This window comes from Rhinolophus sinicus, chromosome 17, assembly GCF_057876585.1.
Source record: "Rhinolophus sinicus isolate RSI-liver-muscle chromosome 17, RSI-T2T, whole genome shotgun sequence".
In the NCBI taxonomy this organism is placed as follows: Eukaryota; Metazoa; Chordata; class Mammalia; order Chiroptera; family Rhinolophidae; genus Rhinolophus; species Rhinolophus sinicus.
Window position 1 is genome coordinate 163,308,754 of NC_142517.1, and position 23,307 is coordinate 163,332,060.

A 23,307-nucleotide genomic window follows, 5' to 3' on the forward strand; every position below is an offset into this window, starting at 1 on the left:
GCTGGTGGAGGGTCTTGCCTTCACTTTATTAAAAAATGCATCACCTGTGAACTGCAATAAAGTGAAGTTCAATAAAAGGAGGTATGCCTATGGTTGTATTATTGTATCTGCTTCTGCATTTGATCTGTTGCAATATGTTGTTTTGGTTGAAGTATATGATGAAAATCTAGCCCCACACAGCTATGTAAATGGAAAAGGGAGGACCTCATGAAGCCCTGAAAGGGTCTTGGGGCCCTCAGAAGTCCTCAGACCACACTTTGATAATCACTGATCAGCAGTACATTCCAATGCGAGGGGGGGGAAAGTCTCCCAATGAATGAAAAGTAGTCTGAATCCAAGTCTGGATCACCGTGTGCTGGAAATGGCAGTGTTCTAGTACAGTGCTTCTCAAAGTTTAATGTATATACGAATCACCTGGAATCCTTGTTAAAATTCAGGTTCTGATTCAGAAGTTCTGGGGTGAGGCTCTAGAACAGGGGTGTCCAAACTGCGGCCCGCAATCCATTGTTAATTGGCCCACAGCAAATTCCAAAAATATATTTAGTTTACTTAAATAAACCAGGTGAGACAATGCGTACTTCGCCTTGAGTGAGTGGCCTGGCTGTTTGTGTATTTTACCACATATGGCCCTTGGTGAAAAACGTTGAAAAAAGTTTGGACACCGCTGCTCTGGAGCCTGTATTTCTGACAAGCTCCCAGGTGAAGCCAATGTTGCTGACCATTGAGTAGCAATGCTCTGGTTATGTTACACGCATCACCAGGAAGCCTATAAGAGCATGCGCAAGTGAGCTCAAGTGTTGGGGGTGGTGGGGTACTGGGGAGGGTAAGATAGGGATGGGCAGAGGGAGGAGAGGAGTATAAATAAACTCGTGGTCTTTTTTTTTAATCTATAAAAAGATATTTTCTTATAAATCCTACACTATGACAAGAAATGTAGAAAAAAGATTGTATTATAAATCCTACACTGCTACTTTGTAACTATCTCTACATCAAAGCAAGCTAAGGCACAGTTGCTATTGACAGAGACAGAATCCAACTGCCATGCTTGTTGAGGCACAGGAGGATGGCATTAGATCTGAAAAAATAATTTTTGCCTCTAATAATGTGAAAAATTGGGCAGCTAATTGATGGACTCGGTGTTTGGGACTTAAGTCCATAATATTCTCAGTAGACCTATACCAGGATCTTACTATTATATGCTCAGCATGTAGAAAATTCAACTAATTAATAATTTTATGTGTAGAAATCACAGTGTTTTAAAAGGCTTTGCAGAGACTAGTACCTAGTCAATACAAACTCTTCCTCTCCCAAACACTCAACACCCAAATCAAACCATGTTGGCTAAAATTACTTAGTAGAATTTAAAACTTACAGCAGAAGTATGAGTATAGTTTATTTGGTTCTCAAATGTTACTTCCCATTTGTCTACAATCCTTCCTTAAACTTAACTTCAATGGCATTCATTTCTACCCACCTGTAGCCATCAGCAACTTGATCATAAATTGCAGGTTCACTACAAATGCATGTGATCTACCTGGAGCTGTGTCCTTACTGCTGCTCTGCACTTACTCACATCTACTTCATACCGTACACCATACCTTTTCTCTTTTCAAGCCCACGAGTCTCTCTGTAAGATTATACTTCAATTTTGTTTTTAAAATTCTGTAACAAAACAAAAATGATCACTTCTCCCAAGTTAGCCTTTTCCTTGCCGTCCCTAACATAATCATTCTAAAAATCAAAGCATGGATGTCATGCATGGTGTCAGGTGGGGTCTCTGCTCCCACTTCCCACACAAGAACGCAAGGATATGGTGAGGCCAAAAAGGAACACCCACAGAGCCATAGATAGAGGAGTCATACCACTATATTCTTGCTGGCAGTGGGTTGGAGACACAGGAAGCAGGCGCCACACGAACTGCAACCTGCCGTCCACTTCTCTGCCAACCAACCAACCTCACTTGCTAACTGCAATCCGCTCTTGGTAGCTCAGCCACCATCTTCTTGCTAGCCCCCATTTTCTGCTAGCGTAGCCACAGCAGTTATATTAGTGGCCAATGGCTCACTGGTTACAGCTGACGGCCAACTAGCCACAGCTGATGGCCATCCAATCACAGTTGATGGTCATTTACTACCTGAGCCAGCACCTTTCCACGTGAGGCCAAGAGCCTGGAAACTGCACTCTAGGCTGTCCCCACAATGGACTTTGGAATCAAGGAAGATCTGAATCTGGATCCTTTGCCACTTAATGGCTATGTAATTTTGGGAGTTGTTTAACCCGAGTCTCTTTTTTCTGCCTCTTGGAAAGTAATCCCAGTGACGTAGCATATGTGAAGTCCCTAGCACAGGGAGTGGCACCTAAATTTGATGCATACACCCTCTCCTCTCCTAACTGGTTCCCAAGGTCTAGATACCAATTCCTACTGATAAAACTTAGGCTTTTAAAAAACTCATCCTAGACTAGGCCCTCATTACCTCAGCAAAGCTCCTATAGAGGGGCCGGCCCGGTGGCTCAGGCGGTTAGAGCTCCATGCTCCTAACTCCGAAGGCTGCCGGTTCGATTCCCACATGGGCCCGTGGGCTCTCAACCACAAGGCTGCCAGTTCAATTCGACTCCCACAAGGGATGGTGGGCTGCGCCCCCTGCAACTATAAACGGCAACTGGACCTGGAGCTGAGTTGCACCCTCCACAACTAAGATTGAAAGGACAACAACTTGACTTGGAAAAAAGTCCTGGAAGCACACACTGTTCCCCAGTATAGTCCTGTTCCCCTTCCCCAATAAAAATCTTACAAAAAAAAAAGAAAAAAAGCTCCTATAGAAACCACTGATCACTACTGGCTCTAGTCCATCCTGCACACGGGTCTTATATTAATCTTTCTAAAACACAGCTCTAAATCTTCAATGGCTGGCTGTGGTCAGATGAATAAAACCTACATTGTTACATCTGCCAGTTTACATAATCTGGCCCCAGCCTACCTTTGCAGCCTTATCTCACACTATTTCCCTTCCATACCCATGCAGCTTTTTTTCTCACATACCTTTCCTGATGCTATTCACTAGCCAAGATACCCTCTTCTTCTGGCCTGTCTTCATTCTACCAGTTCCTTAAGGTTTATCCTGATTTGTAGATGAATAACACTTTTTCATGTGATTCCATCGCTGGAAATTCTTTCTACCTCCTCCGAACATCTTAGTACTTACTGACGTTCTTCTGGAACTCACCATTCTACTTTGCTTTAGTTATTTCCACATATACCTAGTGTTTGTGGCTAGATGACAAATTTCTCTTTAGTTCAAACACACATTTCATACTCAAACCTGTATTTTGAGTTAATCCCAAAGGCATTAAAACTGTCACATTTCTGCATTGAGGAAAGGTTTAACAATACCAAAAAAAAAAGTATACTGGAAAACTGAAGCTTTGGGGAACTATATTCTGAACAAATATAGTCGAATGGGCACTCTGCCTCTCAAGTGCTCTTGCCTATTGGATTTTATGAACAGGCCAAACTCTTTTATCAAAATGAATTCATTTGTTATTTGATGGAAAATCATCTTATTGGCCTGTTCAGAAACTGTTAGTGAAAAGCATTTACCATTAATATTTGTAAGGCTAATGAACTAAGGGAGGTGGTACTTCCTGTAAAAAGGGTGCGCAATAAACATTTCTGCTGTCAGATGTATTCCAGTGATGTACTTCAATGTCAGAAACTTGTTACTGGAAATAAAAATGCAGTAGAGGGATATACTCCAGGATGTTGATCTTTTGACGCAATGTATCTTTTTCCCTTCTAGGTAAGTCTGTGGTTGTACTTCTCAGTTATACTGATTTTCTAAAGACTATTTTTTCTTTTTGCTCAGTAACATGGCGCTCAGGAAGCCACAGTCCAGATACTTCCTTTCCATTTTCAGATTTCCTCAGCTGGAGCATCTCTTGCAAGAAACCTTGTTCCAGAATCAATGTTTCAGGCCCCTTCAACCAACCACCAAACCAGTACTAAAAAGAGTTTTGCTTTTTAAAAAACAAAACAAAACCAAAGTTGATTTTATTCAAATGAACTTGGAACAGAGGACTAGTTAATCTAAGTATTTCCCCAGGATTTAAAAATTTGGTATGATTTATACTATGTACTTTGTGTTAATAGTATAGTACTTAATAGTGAAATATAGTTGCTATTTTAACCATTTTAGTGTACAAACTCAGTGGCCTTTAGTACATTCAGTGTTGTGCAACCATCACCACTAATTCCAGAACATTTTTATTACCTGAAAAGGAATCCCATACCCAGTTAAGTAGTCACTCCTCATTTCCCCCTCTCCTCAGCCCTGGGTTATCACTGATTTGTCTGTTCATATAAATGGCATTATACAACATGCAGCCTTTTGTCTTGCTTTCACTTAGCGTGTTTTCAAGGTTTACTCTATTCCTTTTTATGGCTGAATAATATCCCACTATATGGATATACTATATTGTTTATCCATTGAGCAGTTGATGGACATTTGGTTGTTTCTACCTTTTGGCTACAGTGAAGTGTTGCTATCAACGTTCAAATACAAGTTTTTGTTTCAACACTTGTTTTTAATTCTTTTGGGTATATACAAAGGTGTGGAATTGTTGGATTATATACCGTGTTTCCCCGAAAACAAGACCTAGCTGGACAATCAGCTCTAACGCGTCTTTTGGAGCAAAACTTAATATAAGATCCGGACTTATTTGTCTTATATTGTTTTGCTCCAAAAGACGCGTTAGAGCTGATTGTCCGGCTAGGTGTTATATTCAGGGTAACATAGAAATACTGTACTTTTTATTTACATTGCCAAGTTCAAATACTGAGTAGTACTGTTCAAGAAAATACTGAAGGCTCCAGGAATTTGTTATATAGACTAGATGATTAACCAACCAAAAAGCAATAGTAACTTTTTAGCTCATTAGCTTTTTCATGGCCTCGTTTCACTTTATAGACAGTGGAAAGTACGCATGTAAGTTAGTGATTCTCTAACAGTATGTACAAAAATTAGCTGGGAAATCTTTTTAAAAATGCAGACAGCTGAGTGTCATGGCCCAAGATTCAAATTCAGTGGGTCAACAACCCAGGGATTTGTATTTTAAACAGATATCCTAGGTGATTTTGATGGAGGTGGTCTTTCCTCCGCACTCTGAGAAACCCTGGTAATTGATGGCTCTTTCTCAATTTAAATCATATTAGGCATTAAGGAAGTAAAATGCAGGTTTCCTAATTATCATCCTAACCTTCACAGAAACCCTAAAACTGAGATGAGAAAGAGGGGTATTATATTTGCTATGGGGAAAACTCAGTCTTTCTATAGCAACACTTTCTTCCTTTTCATAGGAAAGATTTGACCAAGAAGCAACACATACTGTTAGTAATAAAATACTGTTGAACCAACTATCATTCCCAAAACTCCTACTATAAACATCTGTATCAACGATAAGCAATGCTTCAGCAACTGTTGGCTTTAAAAATGTAGCCAATTCAGTTTACTTACTGGTACCTGGTTTTTAATGAGCCTTGTGTAGGCAAGAAACTAGCTGCTAGACTGAGTTTCTTCTTAAAAGACAGATAAGATTCATTATAGACACACAACTGCTTAATGTAACACTTACTGAAAAGCAAAAATTGCCTCCCACCCCCATTTAACAAGGTTTCAAATCCTAAAAAGCTGATGTGATTTCTAGATCCCGCTGTGAAAGACCAGCCAAGTTAGTCTTGGAAGGTGATCCTGTTTCCAGTATTGAATTCATGTTGGCCCTTAAAAACACAGAATCATCTTAAGCAATTAACTATCTTGGTTTAATTAATCATATCTCATAGAAGCTCAAAGCACTCAAATATTTCTCATTTAATGAACAAAAGCCCTATAATTTACAATGTGCAGAACACTATATAAAAGAATTCCCACAAAAATTACATTAGGATCTTTTTCATCAGTGAGGCAACTGCTGTAGTTCCCTTTGACTTGAACAGCATCTGCCTGAATGCAAGTCCTTCTTTATGAGGATCTAAATTTAGGTAAGTACAAATCACAGCAAAAATTAAAGTTTTCATCTTTAATGAAATAACTTTGGAAATAACGTATATTTCCATGACACCAATACTATAGTTTTCGGAGTCACAGTAAGATACACAATTAATCCGTAATTAAGATGAATGCCAACATTTCAAGCAGTAATTTCTGTTACATGGCAAACAAAATCAAGAAAGCAACCATCAAACAAAAGAGACCCATAGCTTCAGACAAGGCAAATCCCAGGATAGCATATGAGAACAGCTGCTGCTTCAGCGAAGGGTTTCTAAAAGAGATACAACACAATTGTTACTTTGAGATATTATTTGAATTTCAATTGTTTGGTAAATGTTAAAGAATCAGATTACTAATGTGGAGATCTTTGTAAACTGCAAAGCACTGGAAAAGCATTTGCCTGTATCTTTTGCTTTGGCTTTTGACATTCCTTTCTCCTCAATCCTAATCACATGGGGGAAAGGGAGAAAGCTGTCTTTGTATGTCAATATAAATGGTTAGTCTTCATCCATTTTGGAGGGTTCTGACATTTTCTTATCCCTGTGAAAGTATGCTCTATACCTTTTAGGATCTGACAGTTTAGAAATAAGGTCTTAAATAACAAAATGGAAATTGATACTTTTAAAGAATTGCTCTAGTATATTCCTAGTATAGCTTAACAATTGAGAATGCACACTGTAAACCCAAATGCAGTTACAATTTATTTTCTGAGACTTACTAGCTATGATCTTGAGAGACCTGTGTCTCTAGTCCTTCACAGGTAAACTGGAGTGTATCTCCAACACGTGTTAAGGGGAGTTAAGTGAGATAATGCATGTAAAGCCCTCAAAATATAATGCAAGACATAGAGGAGGTACTTAATACAAAGTAGCTATTATTATTTCACTAGTTTTCTAAATTTCCAACTATTTCAAGCATGCTCTTAAACTAGCTTATCTGACAGTGGAAATTACCTGGCGTAGCCAATGATAAGGCTACCAAAAACTGTTCCAATACCAGCACCAGAACCAGCCACTCCTACTGTTGCAGCACCTGCACCAATAAATTTGGCAGCAGTATCAATGTCCCTGCTGATTGCACTGGTCTGAAACTCCCTTTGGATTAGCTGAGACACACCATTCGGGGCCCCATTAAATACCGTAGAGCCCTAAAGAACAGGAAATAAAGGCAAAGGTCAAATCAGTCATCACAGATAGCTATTTTAATTACAGTTTGCCAAAATGATACCTAGTTCTCTATTTTGTAGCCAAGTTTGAATGTGTGTGGTGTGGCACAATAGAAAAATACCAAGGGCTTAGAATAATTCCAATAATGTAGGAATAACAGTATCTACATCCTATAAGTTTGTTGAAAATTAAGAAACAGTGTACGTGCATATGCTTTTTCAGAGTAGGCTTTTCAATGACTGTAGCTATTATAATCTTAAATATAGGCAACCCAAGAATAAATACTTAAATATACATACTGACTATATTTCTTAGCCAACTTGGGTGGATATATTTTGGATACAGAAATTTATTTTACTGGTTCATCTTCTGCACATTTTTTTTAAGGATTCCACTCAAACCATTAATTAATGAGGGTCTGTGTTGTTTTTGGTTTTTTTTGTCTTCACTTTAATCAAAACCATAAGACTTACTGGGAGTGTCACTTAAATTCTATTATTACTATTACCTCTCCAGTCCTAGCCTCTGGTCGGGATAACACTGATGCAGAAATTGGTCTGTATGTAACTCTGGATCCAGCTCGGATCTATTAAGGAAAAAAGATTCCATGTAATAAGTAAGAATACAGATAAGACTTCAAAGACCCTTCTTGCAGCACGAGTTCTAAAATGCAAGCAGCAAAAATGAATCAGAAAGTTCATTACTTTTCTGTATTGGCACATATCTTGGCTCTTATGTCATTTTCAATACATGAAGCAATTTCAGTAGTTTTAAAGTTGCCAATGAAATTTTAAAGCTTGCCTCATAAGCTACTTGTAATACACTAAACAAAATTTCTCACAACAATTACTTAAAAAGAATAGGTATTGCTTTTAAAATTTCAATTATTGTGGTGCTACAATTCAGATCAGAAAAACGACAATAAACACCCCACATTCTTTGGTAAGTTTAAGAGGACCAACAAGTGTCATTATAAAAGACCGTCATTTAAAATAGCTCATCAGTTAATATGGGCTCTCACCATTTCCAAGGTATTCCTGTATGTCCATTAATCATGAAATTAAAAAGCAGTTTAAGCAATTCTACATCAGAGTAAGAATAATCGGTGAGATACTCTGACCATAAGGCCATATTCCAGTCCAGCTGTCTGCCTGTCCTTGAGTGTCCACTAAAGTAAGGTCACAGAAAATCCCTTCAGAACCAAGATCTGATTCTCTAGGACAAATCTCCCAGATCTTCATTTCACCTAAAGCCTCCAAAAAGGTTATGGAAATAACATTTCAGACGCAGGAAGAAAGGCTTTAGGCTCCTCCGCCACCTTCCTCCACCCACACAGGGTGAGGCAAAGTCCCTCTCTCTGCAGCAGCGAGTTTGACCTACAGATACGTAGGCAATGGAGAGCGCTGCTGCGCTGAGGTAGGCCTCGGTGGCCCCCTGCATCCTTCACAGTACCCCAACCTTCGTGTAGACACCAACCCCCCAGAGTGACCGAGGAGGTGGGGGAGGGGGACGCCCCAGGCCTGGGGACAAGGAGGGCTTGACCTACACCGCGTGGGGCCTGACAGCTAGGCCTCGGCTGCCCTCCACCGCCGCGGTGGGGGGAAGGAGCAGAGTGAGATGCCCCAGAACCAGGAGGAAAAGGAGAAAAGGACACAAAGGTTAAGGGGTGAGGGGAGAGCTGTCGCAAGCGGGCGATGTGCGCCGCCCGGAGGCGTCCCATTCAACAACGTGGACGCTCCAGGCCAAGAGGTCCGGCCCTCCGTCCCCGGCCCAGCCTGGGCTACGCACCAGAGCGGGGGTGCAGGCAAGCTTGGCGCAGAACATCTTACACTCCTCGGGGCGGCGCGGCTGGAGGACTTGGGTGACAGGCGACGTGGGCTCCTCTCCCGCTTCCTCTCTGAGGAGGCAAAGAGGCTTAAGGTCAAGTGCCCTCCGAGGGCCTGTCCTCTCTCCCCGACCCACCCTCAGGTCCCGCGGGCTTCTGTGCACGCCGTCAGCTTGGGCCCCGCGCCCAGCGACACGCCAGCAGAATGAATGGGTCCCCAAGGGCGCTGCTCGGCCCCGGCCAGGCCCTGCTCCCGCGTCCTGGGCTTACCGTCCCGGGAGGTGGCGGCGGCGGCGACGGCGGCAGAGGTCGAAGGAGTGGCGCTGGGCGCGCAGGCGCGGTGCGGCTCTTATGCGCGCCGCGGCACCCGGATGGAAAAGGCGGGGAATCGGGTGCAGCAGGGAAGGCGCTCAAGGTCACTTTGTATCAACTTTATTGGTAACCGGTTGGGAAGGAGTCGGACAGGCATCCAATGATGGGCTGGTGGACAGTGGGTGGTAAAGGAGAGACAAAAAGAAGAAATTGAAAACCAGCCCCGACAAAGAGGACTGAACAGGTTTTGCTCTGAGCTGGCGGGAGGAAACTGCTACTTTTTCTTTCACTTGACACCTTGTGAAATTTGCCTTTTATCAGTTGCTTTTTAGTAGAGGGTTCCTCTTCCTGGTCATTCTCTGAAATAGGAGTGTGTGTGTGTGTGTGTGTGTGTGTGTGTGTGTGTGTGTGTGTGTGTGTAGAAGGGGTTCATTCACTGCTTGACAGAAGATATTAAGGTCCCCAGCAGAGTGAATACATTTCTCTAAAGGAATCTGGAAAGGATTCCAGATGTGTGGCTAATCCTTGGGTGAAAGAGGGCCTGACCTAGAAGTCCTGGGACAAAGAAATTAGCAAATGAATAGATCTAAGAGTTTTGTCAATTTGGGCACAAAGTTGGCTCTTGTTGTAAAGTGAGGGAGGTAAATTTTTCTTCCTGCTCTGATTGGAAGAATTAAGGGATTGTAACATACTTCATGTAGGGCCTGGGACTAGAGAAAGTCTGAGTATTTTCAAAGCCTACCCAACTTTAACACCGGTTTTTGGTAACTGTGGACAAATCATTTTCTTCAGATGAGTACAGAAATGTCTCAGAAAAATGGCTTTTACTGAATATATTCACAGATACAAATGCCAATCTCATCCAGAAGCACCTTCACAGACACACCCAGGAATCGTGTTTAATCTAGGCACCCTCATGGCCATTCATGTTGATATATAAAATTAAGCATCATGTCAACGAAAAGACATCCAGCCTAAGAGAAAGCTCATAAGAGTTTATTTGAGCCAAACTGACAATTGCCAGGAAGCAAAGTCTCAACGGATTGGGAAAATGGCCGTTTTGCAACTTATTTTATATATCAGAATCCAAGGAGGAAGGTTACATGAAATCCATTGGTTGCAGATTAAGGGGGTAGGAGAAAGCAAAGCAGGTAAATCTCTAGGATTGGATAAAAAGCAACATGGAGAGACACACACTTCTTTTACATTGGTGGGTACAGGATAGTCAATAGCATTTTACAGCACATAGAGATGGTATTTGGGGAACAAGTTAACAATGAGAGATTTTGTAGTTTCCTGCTCTGGTGTGATGGGATGTGCCCCTTGGGGGGATCTGGATATAAGGATTACTCTGACATTCCAAAGGGTGTATTATCTTAGATGCAAAAAGACAACAGACAGGCTCACTTAAGGTAAAGATTGACCTTTGTCAAGGAAGCTACAGGCCAAGGCTGTGACATCCTGCCATGACCTACCTGAGTTAGGAATTTTTATGTTCACGTCATCCTATGTGGTTATTTTCAGTCTCCTGAGCTTATCAGGTTTAACATGTGGCCCTTTTTCCATTCGCAATCATATGTCTTATATTTCAATAATAGATCCTCTTAAGGGAAAATTTATTCTAAATGGATTTGTGTATGGAATTGGTTTACAGGAAGCTCCTGTCCCTTCAACCATAAATCGGTTAGTAACTGTTAAGGAAGAGGAGGAGGAGGCGGCAGGGGAGAAGCCAGGATCCCTAACAGAAGCTCTTCCAGAGAACACACGGGCAGATGCCTATGGCAGGGAGAGGTGAAATCTTAAGTTCAGGCCCTGTACTGTCAACATGTCAATAAGCAGATGAACTGGTCTAGAAGAGGAGAGAATAGGTCCTTTGCAGGTTCTATTATTTAGAGTTTAAATATTTATGAAGAATTTTAGCTGTTCAAAGAGCAGATGTTGTATCTTTAAGTGTGTGTGTGTGTGTGTGTGTGTGTGTGTGTGTAACAGAGATAGAGAAACACAGACATACAGAAAGAGAAAAAGAGAAAAGATCCAATAATTATTTGCTGGAGGAAAAAAAGACTTTAAGGAATGAGAAAGCATATCCACCTCACATGTCCTCTGAGAGAGCCAGAGGGTTTAGGCTAAAATTTATATTCAAGAGTTACATGAAAACAATATACTTAATAAAATAAATATTATTCCATACTTTTTTTTTGGTAAGATATGCTAGTTATTGAAGAAAACCTATTTTATGTCATGGCCAATAATTAATATAGAAAGACTACTTACATTAAAAGAAAATGAATAAGTACATATGGGTATGTGATTTAGTCTCTGCGGACTCTTGCTCATCTCAAAAGTTTACTCATTTTTCAATTAATTTGTGATATCCACAGCTAGTTGTCTATCCAATATCCATTTTCCCCTTTTTTCTTATTTACAGAACCCTGTTCATAGTTAAGAAATACTGAGCTTCCCAGGTTCCTTTACAGTTAGGAATGGTCAGTGATATGTGAGTTGAGGTTGCCTCCAAGAATGTTTAGAAAGGGGCTAGATTCAACTGGCTCATTTCTTTTTTTCCTTTTCCCTTTCTTTTTCCTGCCTGGAATACAAACCCAGTGTGTGGAAGTGAAGCAAAATCTTGTACCCATGAGTACAGAAGCCACACATTAAGGATGGAGAAGCTGGAAACTAAAAGGAACTTGGGTTCTTAACTTTTTATTTTTGAATAGCTATGGCAGCTCTCAAATGCCTATTTATGGACTTCATGTTACATGAGAAAATAAATCTCTATTTGGTGAAGCTACTAAAGTTAGTTTTGTGTTATAAATTGGTGAAGCCACTAAAGTTAGTTTTGTGTTATATGCAGCTCAATACAACCCAAACTGATATAAATTCTATAGATCTCTGAAGCTGTTTGATCTTTGGGCTGTGATTATAGCAGAAATGGCCTTTCTTGCACAGAATTTACTAACTTACATTTGTCTTTCCCACCCTTTTTCCATGATATATCTGCCAAGGACCAACCAGGATACAGAAACCATATCAGTAATTTGAACAAGGAAACCTTACTATACAGATTGTTAACTAGTAAAAGGTGTCTAAGAAAGATAGAGTGGACTCTAAGGGATGCAGAAACAGCAACTGTAGGAATAGCTACTACCCTTGTCTGAAGAAGAACTTAGAAATATAGAGGGTGTGTGGCTGCCATAGGAAAGTACCTTCCACCTGTATGGGCCACAAGTGAACCGCGAGGACTGCTGAAGTGAACATAACCAGTCACCGGCCAACCAATCTACTGGCTCCATGTGAACGGCACAGAGAAGGAAGTCCTTTTTCTCTTGCTCTAGCCTCACAGTGTCTTTCCATCGCCCTCTATTGGCAAAGCCTAACATTTTGCCAGTTATCAGAGCAGAAATACCTATAGTGCCCAGCTCTAGAATAAGGAGGCAAGACAGAGGATGGATTTGTAGCCGAGAAGTCATAGGTTAATAACTAGCACAGATGGTAAAATTCTCAAGGGCAGGGATTGGGTCTAATTCATATCTATTTCTTCTATAGCAGCTAACAGAGTGTTAGACATAGTAGTCACTCAATATATTTTTGCTCAATAATAAATAAGCTTAGTATGTACAGAGTAATTTGCAATAAATTTATTCTTCTCTTTTAAACTAAGATTTTAGTCAATTTGGACAAATTATAATGACCTCTAGAATGTCTTTTCCTTTCTAATATTGCAAAATTCAAACTTAGAGAACCCAAGGAACATTTTTTGGTATGTGGCATGAGTTTGTTCAAACAAACATTTTTTTGTGCCTATGAAGGATTCTGTGTTTACAATCTCATGTGCCTAAAAAATTTAATTAAAAAAGCGAAAACATTAAAGCACTTCATTGATCCATTTTTGATGCAACAGAATATTGGCAGGAATTGGCCATAAGCTGAAGCAGAGCTAGGCCCTAGGCTGAGCTGTGAGGTAGGCAATGTCTGTCTGCGTTTACCCTTTCACTTCTTTTTTCAATGCCTTTGGTCCACCCCCAGGCAATTTACTCTCTCTGCAGGTACCTGGTATCTTCATGGTATCTCCAGACCATATAAGGCTCTCTGTGGTGAGCCATCTCTCTTCAGGCAGTCTCCACGTTCTGAACTCTTATCCATGTGAAATCTTAGTCTCTTCATGCTTGCTTCAGCAGCATATACACAAAATTATAATGATACAGAGAAGATTTGCATGGTACCTGTGCAAGGATGACATACAAATTCTTCAAGTGTCCTATGTTTTTATAGTATGCTACCATTTACCTCCATAGAAAAAGTGGAGAGAATTGCATTTCCTATATGTAAAAACTAGAAGGTTCATAGATGGTTACCTATGGGGGAAAGAATAGGTTGGAGGAAACAGGAATAGAAACTAGACTTCTTTGAAACTAAACTTCTACAATGCTGTGTTTTGTAGACTTGAATTTGGAACCACGCAAACCATTTATAAAAGTAAATTTTAAATTTACTTTTAAATTTTACTTTTTTAAAATTAAATTTTAAAAAATTTTTACTTTTTTAATTAAAAAAATTCCCTAAAAATTGAAAGTAAATGAAATGAATGAATTTAACAGTATCTAGTTGGTAGCATAACTATACAGGGTAAATACATAGAGTTTCTATAAATGAATAAAAAGACAACTCCTTAATCACTCTGCTTTGGGGGCTCTAGCCCTTTTGCTATTCCTCCAACATGCCAACCATATTCCACCTCACAGAACTGCATGTTTTGTTTCGTTGGCTTAGAACACCTTCCCCCTGGATATTCACTTGGCTTACACCTCCACTTCATTCAACTCTTTGCTCCAGTGACCTCTTAAGCAAGGCCTTCCTGAATCCCTTACATTTCTTTATTTTTCTTCATAGCACTTATTGCGACCTGGCATTATTTAGTGTTTGTTTGTTTAACTCTCACATTAGACTGTAAGTCCATGAGGGCAGGAACTTGGTTTTGTTCCTTGCTGTCTCCACACAGTCTAGAACATACTTGACCCATTCATAAGCACTCTATTGAGTAAGGGGGTTGGAGAAAGAAGAGAGTAACTGTTAACTTTTCTTCACATACCTCTGTATTATTTGGTATGTTTATCATAAGCATGAATTACTTTAAAAATGTAAACACCAATATGTTAGGAAAGTTTTAATAATTCACAATAATTGATCAAATTTATTACATTATCCCCACAATGGTGCTTGCGTTAATTAAATCAAAGGGAAGTGTTCTTAAATGTTGAATTTCAGTTCTTGTTGATGGTCTTGGGCGTAGTTTTAGGCCCAATACTTTTCAAATTATACCAGTATTCAAACTCTATTTATGTCAAGGCCATCCTTGTTTTAAAGTAGTATGTGTTGTGTGTGTGTGTGTGTGTGTGTGTGTGTGTGTGTGTGTGTGTATCTCCTTATCTCTACATTGTCTGGAGTTTCTTATATGTGATAGAAAGGTGTTATGTCAATTTCAGCTATTTTTTTAAAAAAGATAATCAGTTAAAAGTATAAATCCTTATTCTCCTTCAAGAAATTAAATCCATCTGTATTCAGTGGACCCAGATATTCAACTTCTTATGGTTAAGAAATTTTTCAATGCTAACAAACTGTTTGAGAGGACTCGTGTTTATCAAATTTTTCTGCTACTCTAGCCCCAGTGAGGTTTCTAAGAGTCATATTCCTAGTCCTGGTGCCACATGATATATGAGGGTCTTACATCAATTTAGGGAATTATAGGGTTTCTATATGGTGCAAATGCATCATGCTCAGTAGTGCTTTATTTTCTTTCCACTTTTGGATTCTCATGACTTTATGGAGGAGTAACATGGTTACACAGCACAAATCACTCTCTCCTTGGCCATCTATTATATCACTGATTTTAGTCAATTATACAATTACACACTTTGTTCAAATAGTTCCAGACTTTTATTTACTCTTCTCACCTTTCTAAGAATTTCTAAATTATGAGCTTTGATACTAAGGTTAATTTCCTACGTCATGTCCCCAAGCCACGTGACTTGACTTAAAGTAGTGATGGCTGGCTATCTAATAATTTTAAGGGAAGTGTGATTTTCAGAGGCAAAACTTCAAGAAGATACATTCTACAAAGTGGGGTCTGTAAGTGGAAGCCTCAAGGTTCATTTAAGCCTCAAGGATTAAATTAGAGAGCTTGCTGAAATTGCCTTTCTTGATTTGAGCTAGAGGAAAGCATAAGCAAAATGTGCAAGTTTCAAATGAAAAACTTGTATTTGAACTTGAAGTAGAAAACATGGTCAGACAAACACGCAAGATCAATAACTACAGGAAAGGGAAAAAAAGTTCATAGTAGATAAAGGCTTTAATTTAGAGGGTTGCATTCCTGAGTGATGGGAATATTCCAGTTTGGAAAGCCACACGTGGTAAAGCATTTGTTTTATCTCGTTATATTTTTGTTTAGTCTTGTACAATCTTACAGGGCAGGTCAATCATTTCAAGAGAATGGTCATATATTCATGGTACCACAGTTATTTAATTGCAAATTCTATCAGTTGTTCCAGGTTGTTCTTTGGCCACATTCCATCTGCCTTTCTTGGCCATTTAAGGGAGTCCTCTAAACTTGTTCTACCAGAGAACTCCTACCAGCAGAGAGGCATAAACCAATCCCCTACAGAAGTATAGCCTTAAATGACCAGTGAAAGTTTTTAAAAGGTCCTTGTTCTACTTTATCTCTAAAATGCCATGCAGTGTTTATATCATACTCTATTGTAAAGACTGAGATAACTTAAAATGCTTTAACTCACCTGTTAAATTATTTAATTCTCCCCTTTATTCTTCTTCAGTAAAACAGATATACCAGGTGCTAGGTATGCTTTTCTGTGGTTTAGCTCACTCCTTACCCCGCTATTAACCCAATAATGCAAGGACCTCAGCTTTAGTGGGGGGATTTACTGTCAGAGCTTCTCTTCTCTGGTCTGCTCATCCCATGGCCTCTGGCTAATAGAGGGTATATTAATATATAACAATATGGACAGCAGGTAGATAGTCCAACTTTCTGAAAACTTAGTGGACTACAGTAAATTATACACAAATTCTTTTCTAAAGATCTTAATCATTTTAATTTCTCAAGAGTTAACTTGAATCAAATCCTTAACCCCACCCCACTCCATTTCCTCACTATCTTTCAATCTCTTGGCTCAAACATCCCATTAATATTTTTTACACCATATCCTTATATCTGATCAGCATCAGTTAACTTCATTTGATTACATAGCATGCTGAGAGCTCTGGGGAATGAACTGGGAGGGGGAGGACCAGGTATGAGGAATTCAGATTAAATGCAGGGCCTGAAGTGATAGATTCTTTCCCCATAGAAAGCCTGTGACTTCTTTAGCTAAGTTTGAGAGTTTATTTTTGGGCAGAATTATGCCATTTCCTAAAGATGTCCATGTCCTAATCCAAAGAACCTGTGAATATGTTACCTTACACAGCAAAAGGGACTTTGCAGATGTGATTAAGCTAAGGATTTTGAGATGAGAGATTATCCTGGATTATCTGGGTGAGCTCACTTTAATCACGAGGGTCCTTATATGAGAAAGAGGGTGGCTAGAGGGTCAGAGTCAGAGAAGGAGATGTAATGATGTAAGCAGAATCCGAGTGATGCAGCATGAGAAAGACTCTGCTGGCTATTACTGGATTTGAAAATATGGAAGGAGGCCACTAGCTAAGGAATGCAGGCATCCTCCAGAATCTGGAAAGGCAAGGTAATGGATTCTCTCATAGAGCCTGCAAAAGGACTACCGCTCTGTCAGTACCTTGGTTTTAGATCAGTGATACCTATTTTAGGTTACTGTCCTCCAAAATGTAAAATAATAAATTTACGTTGTTTGAAGCCACCCAATTTGAGGTAATTTGTTAACAGCAGCAGTAGGAAATCAATGCAGTAGTCAAACTCTTGTCTTGTTCCAGGCATGGGTCATTCATTTGGAAGTACAAATAAGGAAAGGGAGGGGGTCTTAATTTTGGAATTCAGGCAGCTCAGTTGCCCAGTGTTGTATGGGACGGATCATACATTACGGATCTTAGTTTAGTACAAGGCCAGGGAGATAAGTAGCAGGGGTGTGCTCTGACAAATGATGACATGAACTCCAAGAGCCTAGTAGGTATACTAGCCAGCTGACGAGGTCATAGGACCATGCCCATCCTTGGGAGGACAAGGAAAAAGTCAGGTACCCAAGAAATTGCCCAGAGGGTATCAGAAGATAAGATTGATATCTCTAGGGAGGCAAATACAGGAAGCTGATACATACTCATGCTGCTAAAATGCTCTGGAGCATAAAGCAACAGAATATTTTCTGAACCACACTGACTTCTAGACAAAGAGCTAGAAATAGCTTTCCAGGTTCACCTCCAAGATGCTCATAGGGTAGAAAACCCTGCAGGAAGAGGGCAGCTAGAGGAGAGTCATCAATGATAGGGTGTTGGCTGGAAAGGGAATAGAATGAGGGTCTCTGATGATGAATTGGTTTTAGTCATAGCTTACTGGAGGCTAAAAGTCATAGGCTTCTGGATTCACACTTCTTGATTATTCAGGGGACGTATGCAAGTGGCAATGAATGGGCAGTAAGTCTAGACACATTCCTTTGTGTTCTTCCCCCACTGAAACCGCTCTGTTTAGACCAGTATCTTACTAGTACTAGTCTTCTCGTACTTAATCTACTTGTCTTTATCTCTTCTTCAGAGTCAGATGTCATTCATTTAGTCATTCAGCAAGTATTTTATTGATTTATCATATACAATTGTAAGACTGCTTTCCAAAGATATTTCTTTAGTGAAAACTCTAGAAAAAAATGTATTCTAACTAATGTAAAATTAAAAGCCTTTCCTTTTTCCTGTCCCTGTGCTACTCAGCTATTAAAACACTCTGGTCTGGCCAAAATAGTCTGAGTTCTACCCTCCAAACAACCACTGCATAAGAATCTCTTTGTAACTCTGGCTGCTTTGCTCTGGCAAAGCTCATAGGGACCCCTGAGTCTTCAGTTACCTCTTATATCAACAAAACATATGCTATCCAAATATATCTGAAGATTAAAAACAAAATAAATAGGTGAAAGGTTAAGAATTAAGACCAAGTCTTCTTAACTGTCTCTATTTACTATCGTTGTTACCAGATTATCTGGACAAACAGCATTACCCTTCAGATCTGCTAATTCCTTCCCACGCTATAGTTCTCCAGCTTCAGAGTTTTTAATTGAATTTGGATCTCTAAACTGCCAAAATATTGACCTTTAGCCTACTCGTCCCATGCTTTAACATCCAACCAACTTTATCTTAAAAACAAACAGGAAAAAAAATACCCCACAACTATCTGTTAAAAATTATATAAGTAGGGCCGGCCCAGTGGCTCAGGCGGTTAGAGCTCTGTGCTCCTAACTCCGAAGGCTGCCGGTTCGATTCCCACATGGGCCAGTGGGCTCTCAACCACAAGGTTGCCAGTTCAATTCCTCGAGTCCCGCAAGGGATGGTGGGCTCTGCCCCCTGCAACTAAGATTGAACACGGCACCTTGAGCTGAGCTGCCTCCCGGATGGCTCAGTTGTTGGTTGGAGCGTGGGCTCTCAACCACAAGGTTGCCAGTTCAATTCCTCGACTCCCGCAAGGGATGGTGGGCAGCGCCCCCTGCAACTAAGATTGAACACGGCACCTTGAGCTGAGCTGCCGCTGAGCTCCCGGATGGCTCAGTTGGTTGGAGTGCGTCCTCTCAACCACAAGGTTGCCGGTTGGACTCCCGCAAGGGATGGTGGGCTGTGCCCCCTGCAACTAGCAACGGCAACTGGACCTGGAGCTGAGCTGCGCCCTCCACAACTAAGACTGAAAGAACAACAACTTGAAGCTGAACAGAATCCTCCACAACTAAGATTGAAAGGACAACAATTTGACCATTGTTCCCCAATAAAGTCCTGTTCCCTTTCCCCAATAAAATCTTTAAAAAAAAAATTATATAAGTAATGTATGAATATGGGCTTATAAATAATGTAAAAACTACAACATATATAGAGCGAAAACTGTACCTCTTGTATATCCTCCTCCCCAATATTGTTTTTCTTCCCAGAAGTAATCACGATTTACAGTGTAGTGTGTATCTTTCCAAATCTTTCACTATATTTTTTACATAGAAATATATAAATACAGTTTTTAATTTTCTTAAGTAAAAACTCGTATCTTCTTTTTAACATATAGTACTGGGAAAATTGGATATCAACATGCAAAACAGTTGGACCCTTACCTAATACCATATATAAAAATTAACTCAAGATGGATCAAAGACCTAAATGTAAGATTTAAAACTATAAAAATCTTATGAGAAAACACAGGGGAAAATCTTCATGATATTGGATTTGGTGATTTCTTGTCTATGACACCAAAAGCACAGGCAACAAAAGAAAAAATAGATAAATTGGACTTCTATCAAAATTAAAAATTTTGTATATCAAAAGACACTATCAAGAAAGTGAAAAGACAACCCACAGAATGGGAAAAAAATGCTTACAAATTATATATTTTCTAAGGAATTACTATCCGGAATATGTAAAGAACTCCTACAACTAAACAACACAAAGTCCAAACAACTCAATTTAAAAATGGGAAAAAGTATTGAATAGATCTTTCTCTAAACAAGATATACAAATGGCCAATAAGCACACGAAAAGATGCACGGAACTACTCACTGAGGAAATGCAAATCAAAACCACAATGAGATCCCATTTTACACTTATTAGAATGGCTATTACCACACACACACACAAAAAAAAAAGGAAAATAACAACTGTTGCTGAAGATGTAGAGAAATTGGAATCCTTGTGCACTGTGCATTGGAATGTAAAATGGTGTAGCTGCTATTGAAAACAGTGTGATTATTCCTCAAAAAGTTAAAAATAGAGTTACCATGTGATCCAGCAATTCCACTTATAGGTATATACTCAAAATAATTAAAGCAGAAACTCAAACAGATACTTATACACCGATGTTCATAGCAGCATTATTCACAATAGCCAAAATATGGAAATGACACAAATACCCATCAACAAATGAATGTATAAGTAAAATGTGTTATATACATACAATGGAATATTTTTCAGTGTTAAAAAGGAATAAAATTATGACACATGCTACAACATGGATGAACCTTGAATACATTATGCTTTACTGGTGACCAGAGGGTAAGTGGGGAGGGAGGATGGTAGAAAAAGATAAAGGGGGTCAAATATATAATGATGGAAAGAAAACTGACTCTTGATGGTGAGCACACAATATGATATATAGATAATGTTTTACAGAATTGTACACTTGAAACCTATGTAATTTTACTAACCATTGTCACCCCTATAAATGTAATTTTAAAAAATTTCAGAAAAAAAATCATTATGCTAAGTGAAAGAAGCCAGATGCAAAAGGATAAATATCCTACTTATATGAACTACTTAAAATAGGCAAATTCATAAAGACAGGAAATAGAAGCTACCAGGGGTTGAGGGGCGAGGAAATGAGGATGTATTGTTTAATGGCTATAGAGTTTCTGTTTGAAATGCTGAGAAAGTTCTGGAAATAGATAGCGGTGATGGTTGTACAACATGTCAATGTACTTAATGCCACCGAACTGTACACTTAAAAATGATTAAAACAGTAAATTTTATATTATGTATATTTTGCCATAATAAAAACCCCAAAAATTGTATCTTGATTTTTCAGTGAATGTGTATTAGTAGTGATTCAATTTCAGTAAACACATACTACCACAATCTCGTAAAAATAATGTTTAAAATTTTATAATGGAAATTTCAAACATATTCAAAAGTAAGGGGAATAATATATTAAATTCTCACCCACCACCCAGCCTCAATAGATATCAACAGTCAATCTTATGTCTTCTATTTTCCCTCTCATCTACTTCTTTACCTCTCTACCCCATGTTATTTTGAAACAAATTCCAGAAGTCATACTATTTAAACTATGAATGTTTAAGTATGAATCTCTATAAGGATTTCTGAAAAACATAATCACATACCATTATCATACTTAAAATAATTAACAATAAGTTCCTTAATATCATTAAATGTGTAGCCAGCGATCAGATATTCCTGATTGTTTCATAACATTATTTTAAGTTTGTTGAAATGAAGAATCTGCACAAATTCTATATACTGTAATTAGTTATATGTATTTTAATTTATTAGTTGAAGAAACTCAGTTGTTTGTCATGTACAGTTTCCCACATTCTGGATTTTGCTAATTTTATCTTCATGATGTCTTTTAACATGTGCATCTGAACAATTTCCTGTAAATTGGTAAATAGATCTAGAGGCTTGGTCAGTTTTTTTTTTTCTTTTTCTTCTTAAAATATCCTTTAAAGGTGGTATTTATACTTCCCATGTGCACCATTTAGGAGGCATATAATGTCTGGTTGTCTTTTTTCTGATATTAAAATTGATCAATGAAGTCAACTTAATTATCCATTATAAAGTTCCCCATCAGCTTTTTACTTAATGATTTTAGTGGTCATTGATAATTATTTCCTAGATCCATTATTTCATTAGGATTGAAATATGGTGATATTCTTTTCCTATCATTTCTTCTTGATTTATTAGCTGGAATTATTCTACAAAGGAGAACTTCCCAATATCAACTACTTTTGTTACCCTGTATTACAGTTAGGACAGAAAAGGCAAGATAAATTGTTGGTTCTTTCTATTTATTTACCAATTTTCAGAACAATGAGTCATATATAATTTTAAAACATCAGGAAATGAGTACAGAGTGATTTTTCCTGTAGATTACATGGGTGATGTATCTTTAAGGAAATTTGCATGATTTTCTGCCTTTGAAAGAAGCCTGGACTAGGTGATCTCTAAGGTTCCTTTGAGCTCTTATAACTCATAATTTTTCTTGCTCATGAAAAACATTTATGCTTTAGTCCTCAGTTTCAAAAAGAACTAGTTAATATATTCCAATGTTCTTTAGAGAGTAGACATTCTTTTAACATAAAGCCAAATAATTCGCAATAATTTTGTGGGTTTGTCTCAAAGTCCCGGACAGTTACCTAATATTTTTTGGGGTACTATTTCACTATATTTTAAATTTTTTATATAAAACATTTTAAATCTAGATTTTTAAAAAATGGTTTATTTATTTCCCTATTTTGTTCTTTAGATTCTGCACATAAGAAAAATCACATTTCATCTGTCTTTCTCTATCTGACATACTCCACTCAGGTATATAAAATACCCTCCAGGTCCATCCATGCTGCAGCAGATGGCAAGAACTCATTCCCTTTCATCGCTGAGCAATATTCCGTTGTATATATGTACCACATCTTCTTAATCCACTCATACATCGATGGACACCCAGGTTGCCTCCGTACTTGGCCATTGTAAATAATGCTGCAATGAACACATGGATGTACATGTGTTGAAGTAGAATTTTGGGTTTCTTCAGATAAATACCCAGAAGTGGGATTACTGGGTCCTTCTTAGTCTCTTGTTATAGCCTTTGTTTTAAAGTCTATTTTGTCTGGTATAAGTATTGCTACTTCAGTTTTTGTTTGTTTGTTTCTGTTTCCAAGAAATATCCTTTCCATCTCTTTACTTTCAGTCTATGTGTGTCTTTCTATCTGAAGTGAGTCTCTTGTAGGCAGCATATGTAAGGGTCTTATTTTTGTATCCATTCAGCCACCTTATCTTTTGATTAGAGCATTTAATTAATTTACATTGAAAGTAATTGTTGATAGATATGTATTGTCACCATATATATATATAATTTTTTTTTCCATTTAAAGAAGTCCCTTTAAGATTTTCTTATCTGGGAAGTTCTTTATCTGTCCTTCTATTGTAAATGATAGCTTTACTGGGTAGAGTAATCTAGGTCCTTGCTTTTCATCACTTTGAATAAATATTTCCTGCCAATCCCTTCTAGCCTGCAAAG

General features: G+C 38.6%; 1 protein-coding gene and 1 non-coding gene across 2 annotated transcripts; one reads left to right on the top strand and one right to left on the bottom strand.

Moving 5' to 3' along the window:
- Nucleotides 1-6,057: 6,057 nt before the first annotated feature.
- ATP5MC3 (ATP synthase membrane subunit c locus 3) lies at nt 6,058-9,439 on the bottom strand. Its single transcript, XM_019727479.2, has 5 exons — nt 9,306-9,439; nt 8,999-9,107; nt 7,719-7,796; nt 6,998-7,191; nt 6,058-6,315 (listed from the first exon to the last, which is right to left on the bottom strand). The coding sequence occupies exons 2-5, from the start codon at nt 9,032-9,034 to the stop codon at nt 6,201-6,203; spliced, it is 423 nt and encodes a 140-aa protein (XP_019583038.2). The 5' UTR covers nt 9,035-9,107; nt 9,306-9,439; the 3' UTR covers nt 6,058-6,200.
- Nucleotides 9,440-13,509: 4,070 nt separating this feature from the next.
- On the top strand, nt 13,510-13,615 carry LOC141568027 (U6 spliceosomal RNA). Its single transcript, XR_012491040.1, has one exon. It is a non-coding gene; the product is annotated as a U6 spliceosomal RNA (small nuclear RNA).
- Nucleotides 13,616-23,307: the final 9,692 nt, after the last annotated feature.